General features: G+C 42.4%; 1 protein-coding gene across 6 annotated transcripts in view; it reads right to left on the reverse strand.

Moving 5' to 3' along the window:
- asph (aspartate beta-hydroxylase) overlaps positions 1-16,330 on the reverse strand; it is a 36,144-nt gene that overhangs the window by 2,721 nt on the left and 17,093 nt on the right. For 5 of the 6 annotated variants that reach the window (XM_079285528.1, XM_079285530.1, XM_079285531.1 and 2 more), the window contains 7 exons: positions 6,256-6,342; positions 3,953-4,027; positions 3,359-3,462; positions 3,026-3,097; positions 1,137-1,926; positions 426-473; positions 250-297 (listed from right to left, as the gene is read on the reverse strand). In XM_079285528.1, the coding sequence (XP_079141654.1) occupies positions 250-297; positions 426-473; positions 1,137-1,926; positions 3,026-3,097; positions 3,359-3,462; positions 3,953-4,027; positions 6,256-6,342 (1,224 nt within the window). The remainder of the gene's footprint in view (positions 1-249; positions 298-425; positions 474-1,136; positions 1,927-3,025; positions 3,098-3,358; positions 3,463-3,952; positions 4,028-6,255; positions 6,343-16,330) is intronic. The other variant, XM_079285527.1, reaches the window with a different exon arrangement.

Below are 16,330 nucleotides of genomic sequence, written 5' to 3' on the forward strand. Positions count from 1 at the left end.
TTGGAGGATGAGATGCTACAGTAAAGGATTTAATCAATACAAATTACAATCTTTTATTTTCTTATCATTTGAAGTTTGTGTTTTTATGAAGAAAAAAAACTATAAATTACTATAAGGAAGTGAAACGATAACATTTGGATATTTTGATGGTTTAAACCCACCTTCAGAGCGGAACAGGAGGAAGACATTAGGTCATACACAGCAGAAGTCATCATTGTGAGCATAAAGCAGAATGAACACAATGTTTACCTGTGGGCTCGTCCTGAATCTGTTCTTCTGTCTCCACAAACTCTGCTGCTGCAACGAGAAACACACACATGTTCAAATATTGGCATGATATCATCTCACAAAGCTTTTGTCCCCATTAAATGTACAATGCATCTCACCCCTGGTGCAGGACTTTGTGTGTGTGTGTGTGTGCCCACCTTCTTCTGCTGCCTCCTCTACTTCGTGTTCTACTTCATCTTCCGTCTCTGTGAATGTGGAACAAGAAACATTTAGAACCATGAACCAACTGTATGTCCTCGAAAAACAGAATTAGCACCAACAAAAGAAAGCCAGGTGGACGATGTTACTGGCCCAGTAGCATGCAATATATTCAATGATTTGTTACAGCTAGGGATAGCCGTTTCGAACGGTTTCTAGTGCTAAGCTAACCAACTCTTGGCTGAAGCTTCATATTTAAAATAGTACTCCACTTAATTTAAAAAGAGAGACAGAGAGATAGAAACGACACAGCAGAGTCAGAGATACTGGGTTTTTAATTCCACACGATGTACTTCCTTGTCAAGATCCGGTTGTGTTAGGCTAGTAGCTGCTAATGTGGCCTCAAGCAACTAGCGGAGATGAGGAGTGGGCTACAGAGGTCTGGTGAACTCAACTTGGTCTCCACAACCCCCGACTTTCCAATTTCAAACTTGTAACTTGAGTCACACAGCTCCCTCTGGAGAATGCTTTCAACAACCTGTTTCACTGATGCCCAGGACCTTTAAATAGACACATGTGTAAAGTTTGTGGAGTTCGCCTGTAATGTGGACAGTGGTATCAAACTAACGCTGAACAAGCACACATCCCAAAATGTTGGGACTATTTATTTAAGCCAAATGGCATCAGTACTTCCCTGCTTTCCTCCTTACCTGCTACTGTTTGCTCCTCCACTACTACATCTTCAGGAGCAGCCTCTGTGTCTACAGCCTCCTCCACTGCCTCCTCTTCCACAGCTGCCTCCTCCTCTTCTGCTACCTCCTCCACAGCTTCTTCGTAAGGCGTTGCCTCCTCCTCCTCCTCTTCTGCTATCTCCTCCACAGCTTCTTCGTAAGGCGTTGCCTCCTCCTCTTCTGCTACCTCCTCCACAGCTTCTTCGTAAGGCGTTGCCTCCTCCTCCTCCTCTTCTGCTACCTCCTCCACAGCTTCTTCGTAAGGCGTTGCCTCCTCCTCCTCTTCGGCTACATCCTCAACAGCTTCTTCTGTTGGAGCCGCCTCCTCCTCAGCAGGCTCCTCGAAAGGAGCTGCTTCCTCATCTTCCACTATCTCCTCGACAGCCTCCTCAACAGCTTCATCCTCTTCAGTGGGCTCCTCAAAAGATTCTTCTGCCTGAGCGCTCTCTTCCTCTACAGTCTCAACATCTGACGCCACCTCTTCAGCAGCCTCCTCCTCGGCCTCCTCTGCCGTAGCGGGTTCTTCCATAGACTCATCTGCAGCGGCCTCCTCCTCTTCCTCGGCCTCCTCGAATGCAGCCTCCACCTCAAGTTCCTCCACAGCCTCGTAAGCCGCCTCTTCCTCCACAGCCTCATCAGCAGCCTCTTCCTCAGCAGCCTCCTCCTCCTCCTCCTCCTCCTCCACAGCCTGCTCTGTTTCCTCTTCAGATGCTGCCTCCTCTTCAGTCTGGTCAGCCATCTTTTCTTCAACCTCCTCAACTGGAACAGCCTGAAAAAGGTTAGAAAAAGAAATGGCGTTACACATTTTTGATTAGCTTTAAAACGTGTGGATATATTTGACAAAATCAGAGGAAACTGTTTTCTTGCTTTCATGTGGTTGAAAAGTTGCCAACAACAGCACCTTTTGGTGCTGAATGATATTTGAACACGATCATTCTTAAAGAAGTGAAGGTCCAGCTGGTGGTGATCATAGCTAGAACCTGTGTCACAGTGGAATGTGGCTTCACCAGAGGACCAGCAGTGGTTCCCATTAGTTACCTACACTGTGGTGACTTTTTTGCTGTGTCATCACCATTCATATTTATACAACCAATGATGAAATTGTTTTGCTACAAGTACCCCAAATTGTAATTTAGTACAGTACTTGAGTACATCTAGTGACATTCCACTGCTGCTAAAACAAGAGCACGACGCTCTTCATTGATCTAGCCTGCTCCAGAGGGCACCACATTGATGCATTCAACCTTAAAATGTACACAAAGTTCTTCCAAACCACTAGCTGGAGTTGTAAAGATTCACTACTCTGGGCATCTATACTTTAAGTGAACAGGTCTGGTTCAGGAACCTTCTTTGCTACGAGCTACTTCTCAGATTGTCCGACAAACTGGAGCACAGCTAGGTTACAACTGACCGACCGTACATAGTGCACACAGTGGGGGGAAATAATCAATACAGCATAGTATCGCGATATTTTGCGTGGCGATATTGTATCGATACATGGACGCCAAGTATCGATCTTTTATTATATAAACTATAAAAAACAATTTTTTTTTTAGAAAAATCAAATCAATTGCTTTTCCAGTCCACTAGATGGTGCTGAGTTATTTTCTGGTGAGGTCAGCAAAGGTCCCGGGTCAGCGTGATTGGTAGGAAGTTGGTCAAAACAAAGATAGAGACATCTGGCCTCACAACGGGGTTAAATCTGCCAACAGCAGCCGGCTCATGGGGAGAGTGCAGCGCATAACTGTCTCTCTGCCCTCCAGGTCTTCATTCCTACTGGGACTATAGACTAGGAAATAAAGATCTTTGTGTCGTATTTGTTGTGCTTAAGTGCACACGCTTTTAAATCTGAGGTAAATATGACATACCTCCTCCACAGAGGCCTCCTCCTCCTCAGCAGGAGGCTCCTCCTCCAGCACCTCTGGATCCTCCTCAATCACCTGAAAAGGAACACACCACCCACATGTCATCAAAAGGTTCACACTTTTGTGCAAGTAGTTTAAGTATCAGGTGACTATACTCAGATTCTTTTAAGGACTCAGTGTTTCACTAATTCATTTAAAATGAACCTTCTTGTGTATATTTGATTTTACAAGTTAAACTTTAAGCAGAGAAGTTTTGGAAAAGGATCAACATTGGCTGTCTGCAATCTGACCCAGTTTCACTAAAGTTTTATAATAATCAACCTGGTCTGTACCAACCTCAGGAGTCTCCACAGGCTCAGGCTCTTCCTCAGGTTCAGGCTCTTCCTCAGGTTCAGGCTCTTCCTCAGGTTCAGGCTCTTCCTCAGGTTCAGGCTCAGGCTCTACAGGGAGAGGCAGATTGTTATAAGATTCTCTCTCCGTCACCTACTCTAAATCACCTACTGCTACCGACCACATCTGGACTTACATCGGTGGAGTACTTCTAGTGTTCTGAAATATGACACAAAAACTAGACAACATTCTGTATGGATAACATCAACAACGCTTTCCAAATAACAACTGTGTTGGGAAGCAAATTGTTCAATTAAAGATTAAGAAAGTGGGTCTAAATACTGTAGTGTAACTAGACATTTAAATGTGACACACAGAATTTCTCTGCATTTATTAACTGTCTGCCTGCATTGGTGAGGGCCATTATCTCTCTCTCTCTCACACACACGCACACACACACACACACACACACACACACACACACACACACACACACACACACACACACACACACACACACACACACACACACACACACACACACACACACACACACACACACACACACACACACACACACACACACACACACACACACACCTGGTGGTGGTGCAGAAGTGTCCTCTGCTACAGCAGCTTCAATCACATCTTCACGAGGCTCAGGCTCAACAACAGCTGAGAAAGGAGAGGTGATACAGGTTTCCATTTTGCATTCCATTGGAATTGAAAAAGCAAGAGGATTATTCAACTAAGCAGTTCAACTTTGAGGACTCATCAGTATGTTACATGGTCCACTGCCAAACATATGACCACCTCACAGTCAATAAATAACTTCAATAAAATGTGATTATCCTACATTCACTCATTACAGCTACATCAACACAGAAGCAGAATAATCGCTGACACGGTTGCTTTTCTTCAGTTTGTTTCATTTTGGCTTCGATTTCATCATTAAAGATTTATTGTCAACTTCTTTCCTTGGCCAAAATCACTTTGGATTTGTCAAACACAATTGCTGCATTCCATCAACACCTTGATGTTATGTGTTAAACAAATGTTCCTTTTTCTCCAATGACTCTTTAAAATGTCATGGCGAACGGTATACATGAGGGAAGACGTCTGGCAGTTGTGCCTCTTCAGCACAACTGCTAAGGGGAGTCCAGGTTAATTTTGGCCAAAGTAAGTTCAACAAAGCATGAAGCTGCCAAGAACACAAAATAAAAAGTGCCCCTAAAAAAAAAATATAAAGTTATAAATCACTCAAAATATATTGAATATTTGCAGTGGCCAGTATTAATTGCTACAGAGGCACAGGTAAATGTCACCAGCTAAGTAGAACTATAAATACATCAACTACAGTATAGTTTTTACTATTTGTACAATTACACATTTAATCAAGTTCATGTCGATTTCAAAGTATAACCATATTTGTCACCGAAATATATATTGTGAAGGCATCATACGGTTACCGCTAGCATATACTGTATGTTATCTACCATTGCCGCTAACATATACTGTGTGTTATCTACGGTTACGATAACGTATACTGTATGTTATGTACAGTTACCGCTAACATATACTGCGTGTTATCTACCATTACCGCCAACATATACTGCGTGTTATCTACCATTACCGCTAACATATACTGCGTGTTATCTACGGTTACGATAACGTATACTGTGACGCTGCCATATGGTTACCGCTAACATATACTGCGTGTTATCTATCGTTACCGCTAACATATACTGTGTGTTATCTACGGTTACCGCTAACATATACTGTGTGTTATCTACGGTTACCGCTAACATATACTGTGTGTTATCTACGGTTACCGCTAACATATACTGTGTGTTATCTACGGTTACGATAACGTATACTGTATGTTATGTAGTTACCGCTAACGTATACTGTGTTATCTACCGTTACCGCTAACATATACTGCATGTTATCTACCGTTACCGCTAACATATACTGCGTGTTATCTACGGTTACGATAACGTATACTGTGACGCTGCCATACTGTTACCGCTAACATATACTGCGTGTTATCTACCGTTACCGCTAACATATACTGTGTGTTATCTACGGTTACCGCTAACATATACTGTGTGTTATCTACGGTTACCGCTAACATATACTGCGTGTTATCTATGGTTACGATAACGTATACTGTGTGTTATCTACCGTTACCGCTAACATATACTGCGTGTTATCTACCGTTACCGCTAACATATACTGTGTGTTATCTACGGTTACCGCTAACATATACTGTGTGTTATCTACAGTTACCGCTAACATATACTGTGTGTTATCTATGGTTACGATAACGTATACTGTGACGCTGCCATACTGTTACCGCTAACATATACTGCGTGTTATCTACCGTTACCGCTAACATATACTGTGTGTTATCTACGGTTACCGCTAACATATACTGTGTGTTATCTACGGTTACCGCTAACATATACTGTGTGTTATCTACGGTTACGATAACGTATACTGTAAAGCTGCCATACAGTTACCGCTAACATATACTGTGTGTTATCTATGGTTACGATAACGTATACTGTGACGCTGCCATACTGTTACCGCTAACATATACTGCGTGTTATCTACCATTACCGCTAACATATACTGTGTTATCTACGGTTACGATAACTTATGTTATGTAGTTACCGCTAACGTATACTGTGTTATCTACCGTTACCGCTAACATATACTGCGTGTTATCTACGGTTACGATAACTTATACTGTAACGCTGCCATACAGTTACCGCTAACATATACTGTGACGCTGCAATACTGTGGAAATCTGTCACCATAGAACACCTGTGTTCCTTCTACTCCCATGATCTATCAACATGTTCCTGTGAAGACACAGCAGTGAACATGTGTGCGTGTACCTTCTGGTGTCAGTTGAACTTCTGGAATCTCCACTGGAGCAGCAGCTTCTTCACGACGAGTGACAACCACAGCCTTCTCTTTCAGTCCTACATGAGATGAATGCACATGTTGCTGGCAGGAAACGTGTGTACATTACAGACATACAGTACATGTGTACAGACTCTTCGATCACACTGAAAAATATCAGCTCATATTTAATGACTGGAGTTTTAAATAGGCCAAATTTCATACACATATGAAGAAGACATACTGCATAAAACAGTCTAGCTGGTATTGCTAGTGGGGCATGATCACATCGCATGACCACCTGATTAAGGCATGGGGTTTCTTTTGCAGAATGACTTTAATCAGATATCTCAAACACAAGATCGTCCTAATGATGCGTCTTGAAGTATCAAAAACTTGTGTTACATTTCAACAGATATTCCTGAATAATTTTGTTTTCAAATGAATGGTAATTAATGTGTGCAGAAAAATGTGCGTTATCCCAAGACAACTAAACCTTTAAAAGTGTACTTTGATTCTTCTGGACTGAGGTGGACCCACAGACAAAGGATTGGCTTATAGTCAGAAAAGAGGCACTTACAGGAACTTTATTGACAAAAGAAAATTCATAAAAACTCACACTGTCATAATTAGTGAATTACATTTATTTTCAATGTCGTCAAATTTAAACATGATCATGAGCATCACACTTGATAAACACAGAGTATCAATCAGTGCTCTTTTTGATCCCTTCAAATAACTTTCTCCATTACTCCCATCCTTCCCAATATCCCAGTATTTCCTCACCATGGGGGATACACCAACATCTCCAACAGTGATTTTAACTGGTCAGTTCAGAACACAGAAGTGTAGCAAATTACCAACTCAGCACTTTGTTCTGTCTCTCTCAACATAGACCTAGAAATCTATGAATAAAGCAAAAAGTATTAACAACACATAATGAAACAAATTAACAAACATAAGAAGCCTTTCTAGCTAGACTTTTTTTCTTTAACATTTCAGAAAATCAACTGTTGTACTGGGTTCATGTTTTTAGGCCCACTAACAAATCCTGTTACAATAACCTTTTATTCTTTTGGGTTAAAAGCCGTAACTGCACAGTATTTTTGTTTCATGACATGAATAACAGACATGTACACCATGACCCTCTATCTACACACAGGACACATGGGGCTGGGTCTCCTTTGAAATATTTGAAATCATAGTGCTGATCGACACCAGAGTAATGGTGCACATGGTAAAATCTTTGCATAACTGAGAAAAAAAAATGCGTTTCTACAAATTCCTTCTCACCTTCATTTGACAAAAGAAGCCAAATTTCTATTCTGATGAATAATTTTCAAACACAAGCTAAACTGTTTTAAATTGGCTACATTTTGATCTCAATCCAGAATTGAAAAAGAATAAGTATCAAGACTATGAAGCTGAAATTTGATCGCAGCTTTTAGCATAACACTTGTTGATACTTGCAGCAGACCCATTTTGGTCTGTACCAAATGTCACGTTTGATTTCCCGCCTTACCGTTGCAATGCACTCCTATGGGAACAAAACCTTCACACGTCGCTTCATTTTCTGCCTTTTCGGTCAGATTTCTCAGCTTTCCTTCCCTTTCTTTTTTCTTTCACTCTCCCCTTGATTTCCTCCTGTGCCTTTTTTCCCTCCCCCTCCACCTTTTTCTCAGAATTCTCCTCATTCTCTACTCCTTTTCTTGATTTATTCTCCCCTTCCTTCTCCTCCTTGCTCTCCTCTTCCTCTTTCAAATCCAGTCGTTTTGCTTTTTCCATCCTCCGTTTCTCCAGAGCCTTCTCAATCTCTTCTTTTTCCATCTTCGCCTCTTCCTCTTGCAGCCTGGTGGCCACCCTTTCCTTCACTCTGGCTGTTATTTCCTTCCTCCCTAGCTCCAGCTCCTTGTCCTCCTCCTCTTTGGCCAGCAGCAGTCTGACCTCAGCCAGTGCCAGTTTGGCGAGCTTCTTGGCCTCCACACGTTCATGGATGACGGCCAGCTGCTGCTTTAGCGCCTCCCGAAGCTTCCAGCCAACCTCCTTGGTTGGAGAGGTTTCTGGGATGGATGAGCAACAACACTGTTGGATGTTTCACCACTTGTAAAATGAACAAAGACGTGCTCAAATTCACTTTGTTATTGGACCTCGCTACACATCAGGCATGCATGTATAAGTCTGAATGAATTAGAACCCGTTCCATGCCATATTCGTTTTCTCCTGCAAGTTCTGTGTTGACCTCACTGGTCTGTATACTCAGTTTAAACTGGTGTAAACGGCATTAAACAGGATTTACACCAGTTTCGTCACATCCACGTTTAACCAGAATAGAGTACTAATTCAGCGCATCATCAGGCCAAACATCTTTAAATCACTGCAAATCCAATGACTCATTCATAAAAATAAAACTCATCTCAGACCCAACACTCAGTTGGCTCCAAGATCACAATGAGTTGTGAGTAGTTGAAACTTCATCCATTAGTCTAGCCCACAGTGTAACACAGCACAGCTTCATGCAGGTGGCTGCATGCCTATACCTTTCTGAGGTCCTCTCTTGGCTGCATCTCCAGGTGTTTTATCTGATGTTGCATACAAACAAGACATAGTTACTACACTGGGCTCATTTAAAGGCTATACCTTAGTCATTACACACCATGAAGTGATCTGTCCATTGACACAACAAAAAAACATTTCAATTGTACTTCATGCACAAGCCATTTACACAGCTCCAAATACTATCAAGTCCCCTAGAAAAGCTGAAGCCAATCTCAGCCTCAAGCTGAAGTAAACCACACTGACTATTTGTAGCAGAAGGGCACTGTTGCAATAAACTTGTCTATACATCATTGAGATGAAACTCAAGATCAGCTGTGCAGAATCTGACCTAAGCCTATTTTATGCTGCATTCACACCAAATGAGAAATCGCTGCAATATAGTGCAAGGTTATACGGCAGCGTGTCACTTAATAGGCCAAGCAACTGCACAGTGGTTAACATCTTTGTTGACTCGTGGCAGGGTTGTACAGCTCTGGATTGCTGGTTATGGGATTTGTCAGTGCAGCGTGACATTGGGTTGCATTTCTTGAAAGGTTCATACGGTTTCAACTTTGCACCCCTGCAGTCCCTATTTGCACTGCAACGCCCGAGTTGGTGTGAATACAGCCATAGACCTTTTTCACGGCGGACATTTTGACTCGTCACAGCAAGCAAAGCTCAGGTGAAATACATTTCTGGCGAAATTCCATCAAGTGTCTCAGTAAGCCAGCATGCATAGAATACCAGGTCCCACAACTAGATCTTCACTTTCAATGTTCTCAATGACTGCTGTGAAAAGCATTATAATAGAGCAGACAAGCAAGGCTTTTGTCACCACTGTCGCATCATCTTACCGAAGCAGGACACTTATCTACTTTGCAAGTTGCAAAGCGGAACACTTGTGAATGTAGTGGACAATAAGGTCTCAGTTATAGCTCATGATTACTGAAGTTTCACCAAAATACCAATTTGTAAAACTCCTATATGGCGATCACCAACTTAAAGTCACGATTTACCAACTGTTGAGTTCCTCACCACATCACGTTGTCCAAAAGAAAGCAAACTATGGTTCATGTTGAAAGACAAAGCCAGCAGCCCACTAAGCCCAGAGACTCTGCTCTCATTCCTGCCAGAGACTTATGTCCTCCCTCTCTCCTCTTGAACCTCTGCACTGGCCGTTCAGGTTGGACTTTGAACAGAGAGAAATAATACACTTCAGCATTATCCCTGACACTAGTTAGCCACAGTAAATGGACTTAATCTAAAATATGGCTTCATTATAAACTAGTACCACATGTAGGAAACGCTGTTGACCGTGTCCGGGAAGCACCCAAAATGAGTTAAAGTAAGCAATATACAGTCACCACAGGGATGAAGGATCAGTTGACATATACCAACCTTCTAACCATATCTAGGTTCCATTTGTGATGGATTGAATGTTATTAGAGGACACAAAATGATATTTGCAATGAGTCAGAGGCCACATTGTTTTCAAAAGGAGTGCATCAAATTTCCTGTTTTCTTATGTCAGTATGCAAATAGTGAGCCACAGAAAAGTCCCAAGTCCCAAGTTCCAGAATAAGACAGGTTTGCCAAAATCTGATTGAAGACAGATATGGGATAAAAGTTATGTAATTGACAGGACATGTGGCAATAAAGACAGTATTTACAGAAGTGAGAGCCTAAGGCCTGAAAGAAGAGGCCTCTCCCTCTCACCAGATAGCTATGGCGTTATGCACGTCCGGTATTTTCCAGTGTTTTTGTGCATCATGTAGATTCATTCTTCTAAAAATCCAAAGCAACAGTCACGCCACCCCAGAGCAGGAAAAGCCTGTTTCTGAATCAGGTGTCACCCATGCATTCATAACAGCTATTACGTTCATGGCAAACCAGTTGACACAGAAACACACCCTCTGTCACATGCACTAAACAATACACCTGCAGTTGGTTTCAACAGTCTAAGCTGGGAGCAGTGGTAGTAGAAACATGCCTCACATTTCAATAGCAGTGCACTCATCTCTCATCTTTGACCCAGAACACAAACTAACTGGAATGGCAACAATTTGGACACAAACATGAACCTTGGATTAAACATGCTACTGTAGGTGTAAACTATTTTAGTCTGGTTTACCGTCATAGTAGGAAACACACAGGTGAAATTGATAACATTAGCAATGGCTCAGTTCCATCAAGTGTCCCAGGAAGCTATTCCAGCAAACCTCACACACACGATACCTGGACCTACCTTCAGTGAAATGCAGCTATCACTAATGTTACTAACACACATGCTTGGCCTCCTAAAGCATGTCTGCAATAAAAAAAGTCTATAGTTATATATGCTGCTGCTGAGCAGAGGGATGAAACGAGACAAACATGTAGAACACATTAGAACCTGAAGCATAGGACGCATCAACTTGGCTCAAGATATACACTGACAAATCAATAAAGTATTCCTACAAACGTTCAGTGCCATTTAAATACGAGTGCAGGACCCTATTTCCACCTGGTATCAACATGCCATCTGTATCTGGATACATAACCTGGATATTAACAACCTGTATGTAAAACGTGTTGTCTTTATCTGTAGTCTGCCCACATTGTGATTGGATCTCAGTTTGCAATCAGGTAGACTGACTTTAAAACATTGTGTGACACGGGAAGAGATGTGGTATATTCTCAAGACTGAAGTGTCCAGATTACATCTGGCTGAGATCCCTTCACAATATGCGCAAGACCACCTCCAGATGTGGTCCAACAATTGCAATGCATTCTGGGTGCATTTATACCTGCATTAGTGCATATGTTCTTATCCAGATACAGACCCCAACTACGGTAATAGCAGGAAGAAATGTGTTCCAAGACAAAAACAAGAGACTTAAACTTGAGGTTTAAAAGAGAACAAATTCATGCTCCTAATCCCAGAGTCCAGAGCAAATGTTGGGGATCAATTTGTATGGCACGCAGCACAAAATGTCAGAGAAAGGGACAACTGAGCAGCTGTCCCCAGTGCAAATGATCTTTGCATTTCGTGTTAGTGTTGTTGGCTGTTGCCAACTGGCTTGTGCAAAAAAGAATGCCGATAGATTCTTAAAAACAAAACATTTCAGAGAGGACTTCTAAAAGTGTTCCTGAGAATCCTGTCCATATGCCAGCACAGGGATCAACATCATAGAAAACTCTTTCAAAAAGGATTTCACCTCTCAACATTCTGCCGATACAAGATTGAAGCTCGTTTGTCAAGTTTGACAATCTTTGGGGATTCCAGTATATGAAACCCTGGATGGGTGGGACCTACAACACAATGTTAGACTGGACATATCCATATCCAAAAGATACTGGCTTGGTTAAGTTGCTGAAACCTGCCAATGTCAGCAGAAAAATACTGTGGGAAAACAGTTTAGCTTGGGCTGTTTGATGTGGAGGTCTTTCGGTTGAAGATCAGTGCATGAGAGGATAATTGGCTTGCTGCAAGTGGCCTGAGGCTATTGGTTATGGAGGCCGACTATGATGATCTTCTGCCCCCGATTTCCATCATAATTTGCTCCTCTTCTTCTGAACCCTTCATCATCATCGTCCTCCTCATCCTCCTCCTCCCGTCCTCCTGAGGCACTGTGCTCCTCTTCCTCAAGGGACTCCAGGGGGTTTATCAGACCGTACAGGAAAGTGACGAAACCGTTTAACCAATCAGACTCCTCCACTTCTTCTAACCAATCCAGAACCTCGGATTCACCCTGACCATCGCCCGCCCTGGTCAGGCCTACGCAAACAAGAGGGGGGGTGGTGGTGGTGGTGGGTAGAGGGTAAAGTTTGGGAGCACAGCGTGTGGAAGTGAGATGGAACAGTGTGGTGAAAGGTAGTGGAAAAAACAAATGAAAAGCAGAAAGAGAGAACGGTTGAACCACATGGAGAGAAGAGATGTAATGAGAGAGGGTTGAGAGCAGAGGAGGAAAGAAACAAGAGGAGAAGGTAAGAGAAGTTTTAAGCGCATGTTAGGCAGCGAGGGAACTACTCAGTCTTTATCATCAGCAGCTGGAGTCTGGCTGTCTACACATGATCAGCAAAAAAAACAACTAAAAACACTTTGTGCCAGCTTGAGCCAGAGAGCAGTGATCCTGAACCTCATACCTGTGCTGAATCTTATAAATTCATATAACTCTTTGTACTGACTGTACTAGGGCTGGACAATATCGATATTGTAATATGAGACTACATATTGTACTGTAGCATTAGTGTGGTTTTAAAGGCTGCATTACAAAAAAGTGATGCCATTTTTACAACCTACTAAGACTATTCTGCTTTATTATTTGCCTTTACCAACATTACTGATATCTTTCAACAATCTCATGGTGTATTTTGTAAACGCACCAATGGTCAAGCCTACAAGGTCGTCGCAATACAGATTTAATTGGTCAACAATATTGTTCTACATGATTTTCTCCATATTGTCCAGCCCGACTCTGTGCCTGCCAATGGGCCAGTTCATGTGGAGACAGCCGTAACTTATAGACAAGAGTTAGGTAAGAGAAGAACTGTGGACACATCCACATGCTGTCAAATACACATTTATTATCGTGGAAAGCAACAATTTGTCAGCAGACATTGGGACATTTGTTAAGAGTATCATGGTGACACTCAAGTTTCAAAAAGGTGCTAGTTGTAAACTATTAAAGGTTAACTTTGGTATTTTTTACTTGGATCCTGTTGGGATCTGACCATATGGCTTCGACATGTGCTGTGGAACAAAGAGAGAGTCAGGTCTTCCCTTTTGCAAGCAAAGGTTTCATCCTGATTGTGGTTTGATGAGCACCAAACCCACCAACTCTGAAGAAATTCTCATTAGGGTGCGAGTTTCCTCCCCCCAAAAACTATGCATTCCTGAAGTTACCTGAAAGCACCGCTGCAATCTCATTGGCCGAGGGCCAAGACACCCCAGGACCCCTGTGGTTCAGCCACTGTTCTACAAAACTACCTGCAGCCCCCACCTCAATGCTTTTTCCACCGATCCCGCCGGGGTAGCAGGAGGCACACACTGCAACGTTGTTCCCCTTTCTTTTAATCAAAATCCTAGGTTTAACAGTTTATATTCGCTGGCCGAATTCACCAAACGGTCTATTTTATCTTTGTTCGTATCCACGAAGCGAACCCTTTTAATCCTGCAGAAGTAAAGAAGCAAGACTTCTTCAGCCAGAGAGAGAGAACTTCCACTCTCCACTCTCTACCAAGCGCCGAAAATCCCTTATCCAGACGACAGCGATTCTCTCCCACCGAGAGAACACCTCCCGCGGCCCGCAGCCGCGCTGACTGAGCCCACCGAAGCTCAGAAGAACCCCTCAGAAGAACCCCCCTTAATCAACATGATTGCATCGTACCGTAAGGCGAAATAGATTCTGGGCAGAGTTAGAGGTTCATTTGTGTTTATTTTATCTTGTTTACGTGCTTAAAGTACCGTTCATTTTTATAACGTGGCGTATGCTTAATAATCGCCGACACTAACGGTCGCTGAGATCGTTGGTTGTGGAGAAGCTAGTGTATTTCATGCTGCCGTGTTCTGTGTTGAGCGAGCTGCAGTGAGGTTGAAGTTGCTTCTCATCAATTCAGGAGGTCAGAACCGCCGGCTGAGACAAAGAGCCAGTTCTTGCTCCCCTGGCTGAGAGAGCAATCTTCCGTACTCCCGCGCGGCACGAAGGATCTTAATATCTTGTTTTATTTCATTTTGTTCCTTTCTCTTTTACACACACACAGCTTTGAGCTAACCTAGCTACGTGCTGAACAGCTACCGGCACGTGTAGACGCCGGGTCTCCTGTTGGCTATCCGCCATTTTGGGTTTTGCGCATGAGAGACGTCACCACGTCCCAACTACGTCACTGAGCTGTTCCCTCGCGCCTCCCCCTTTCCACACACACACACACACACACACACACACACACACACACACACACACACACACACACACACACACACACACACACACACACACACACACACACACACACACACACACACACACACACACACACACACACACACACACACACACACACCCTCTTTTCAATAGGCTGTTGATTTTAGATAGCATGCTCATGAATGTATAGTTGTTAGTTTCGATATTAGTTGACTAGATCATTCGTATTAGAATGTTATAAACTGTTATATTTTAAAGAGCAGCTGTCTGTGATTACTTTGTGCATGCGTATTGTGATAATAACTGTATATGTGGTCTGTGCTCGAACTTAAACCTTCACTTTCGCTCTGAATGTGTAATAGTACTCAGACTACTGACATTATGAGTGAACACTAATTATGAGACTGAGTTTTATCGTTTGGTTATTGGTCCCTGTTCGCAGGGTGGTGCCCCGTTGTTATTAATAATCATTAATAATTGTTACTTCCATCAATAATTCTATTGATGTCAATAATTTAGTTTCTTAGATGCTGATAACCCAAACACGCTCCTTTACGTTCCCAACAATCCTATTTCCCATGTTTTTGTGTCTAAGTGACTATTGGGAAAGTCTTTTAAATTGGTCCCATTGAGGGAGAACGCTGCAGACTGCTGTCGCTAAACGGGCTGTAATGTAATCTCTGTTACGCTACATCTACTAAATGTGCTTGTTTTTATAAGGTGAGATTTTTATAACAAGTGTCTGACAACATTATGGAAGAACTTTACAGAGATCACTGGATCACGTCAGTTTGTTTTTGTGTCCAACCAAATGTCAAGGAGAAATGTCTTCCTGAAAGCTACACTTTCTGTTCTCCAACTCAACAAACTGACAACACCAGCACTCGTCTGTCCAACTCCACTCTCGCAACAAGTTACATGACATGAGAAACAGGCGGGCTCAAGAGAAAGGTTTCTCTGTAGGGCTCTCTCCATAATGTTGTAGTGAACGTAGCATTACGTTGACAGTAAGGAGCTGCTCAGAGTGATTATATTACAGCCTGCTAATTGAACCACTTTAAAAAGAAAACTTATTTGTTGCTATTAATCACTTTCACACGATAACATGGGAAAATGGGGTCCAAGTTGAAAAAGTTCAGTGTGTCTTGCAAATGTTTCAATGATGGATTACTTTGCACTGCAAAGCTAAATTTGTATCAGCCAGTAAACGGCATTTTAATACAGACAGCTCTTATGGCTCTATCACAGGCAATGAACCAATGCTGAGCTAAAGAGAGACAGACTCACACACACACACACACACTACGAGTGAGACAAAGACGCAAAGGAAAGATTCAAAAAGGGATCAAAATAAAATGGAAAGAGCACGAAGGAAACAAAGTTTTAACGATGTGTTAAAGCAGGTTTTAGTAGGGTTGGTTGCAGAAGTATGGATGATGGGTCGCTAGTTGGATAGAGAAGTTGAAGGTGGGCAAAAAGAAAACCCTTTCTGAAGAAGGATTCACTTCGGTGACAGATCAGATTGCCTCGAGTTTCATCAAAAGAGCCGATGGTATAGAGCAGCAACTGTGATGTAAGAGTACTTGAGAACAGGAACATTTGACCAAAGTTGACTGTGTGTAATGACAGC

The sequence above is a fragment of the Melanostigma gelatinosum genome (genome assembly GCF_949748355.1).
Source record: "Melanostigma gelatinosum genome assembly, chromosome: 15".
NCBI lineage: Eukaryota > Metazoa > Chordata > Actinopteri > Perciformes > Zoarcidae > Melanostigma > Melanostigma gelatinosum.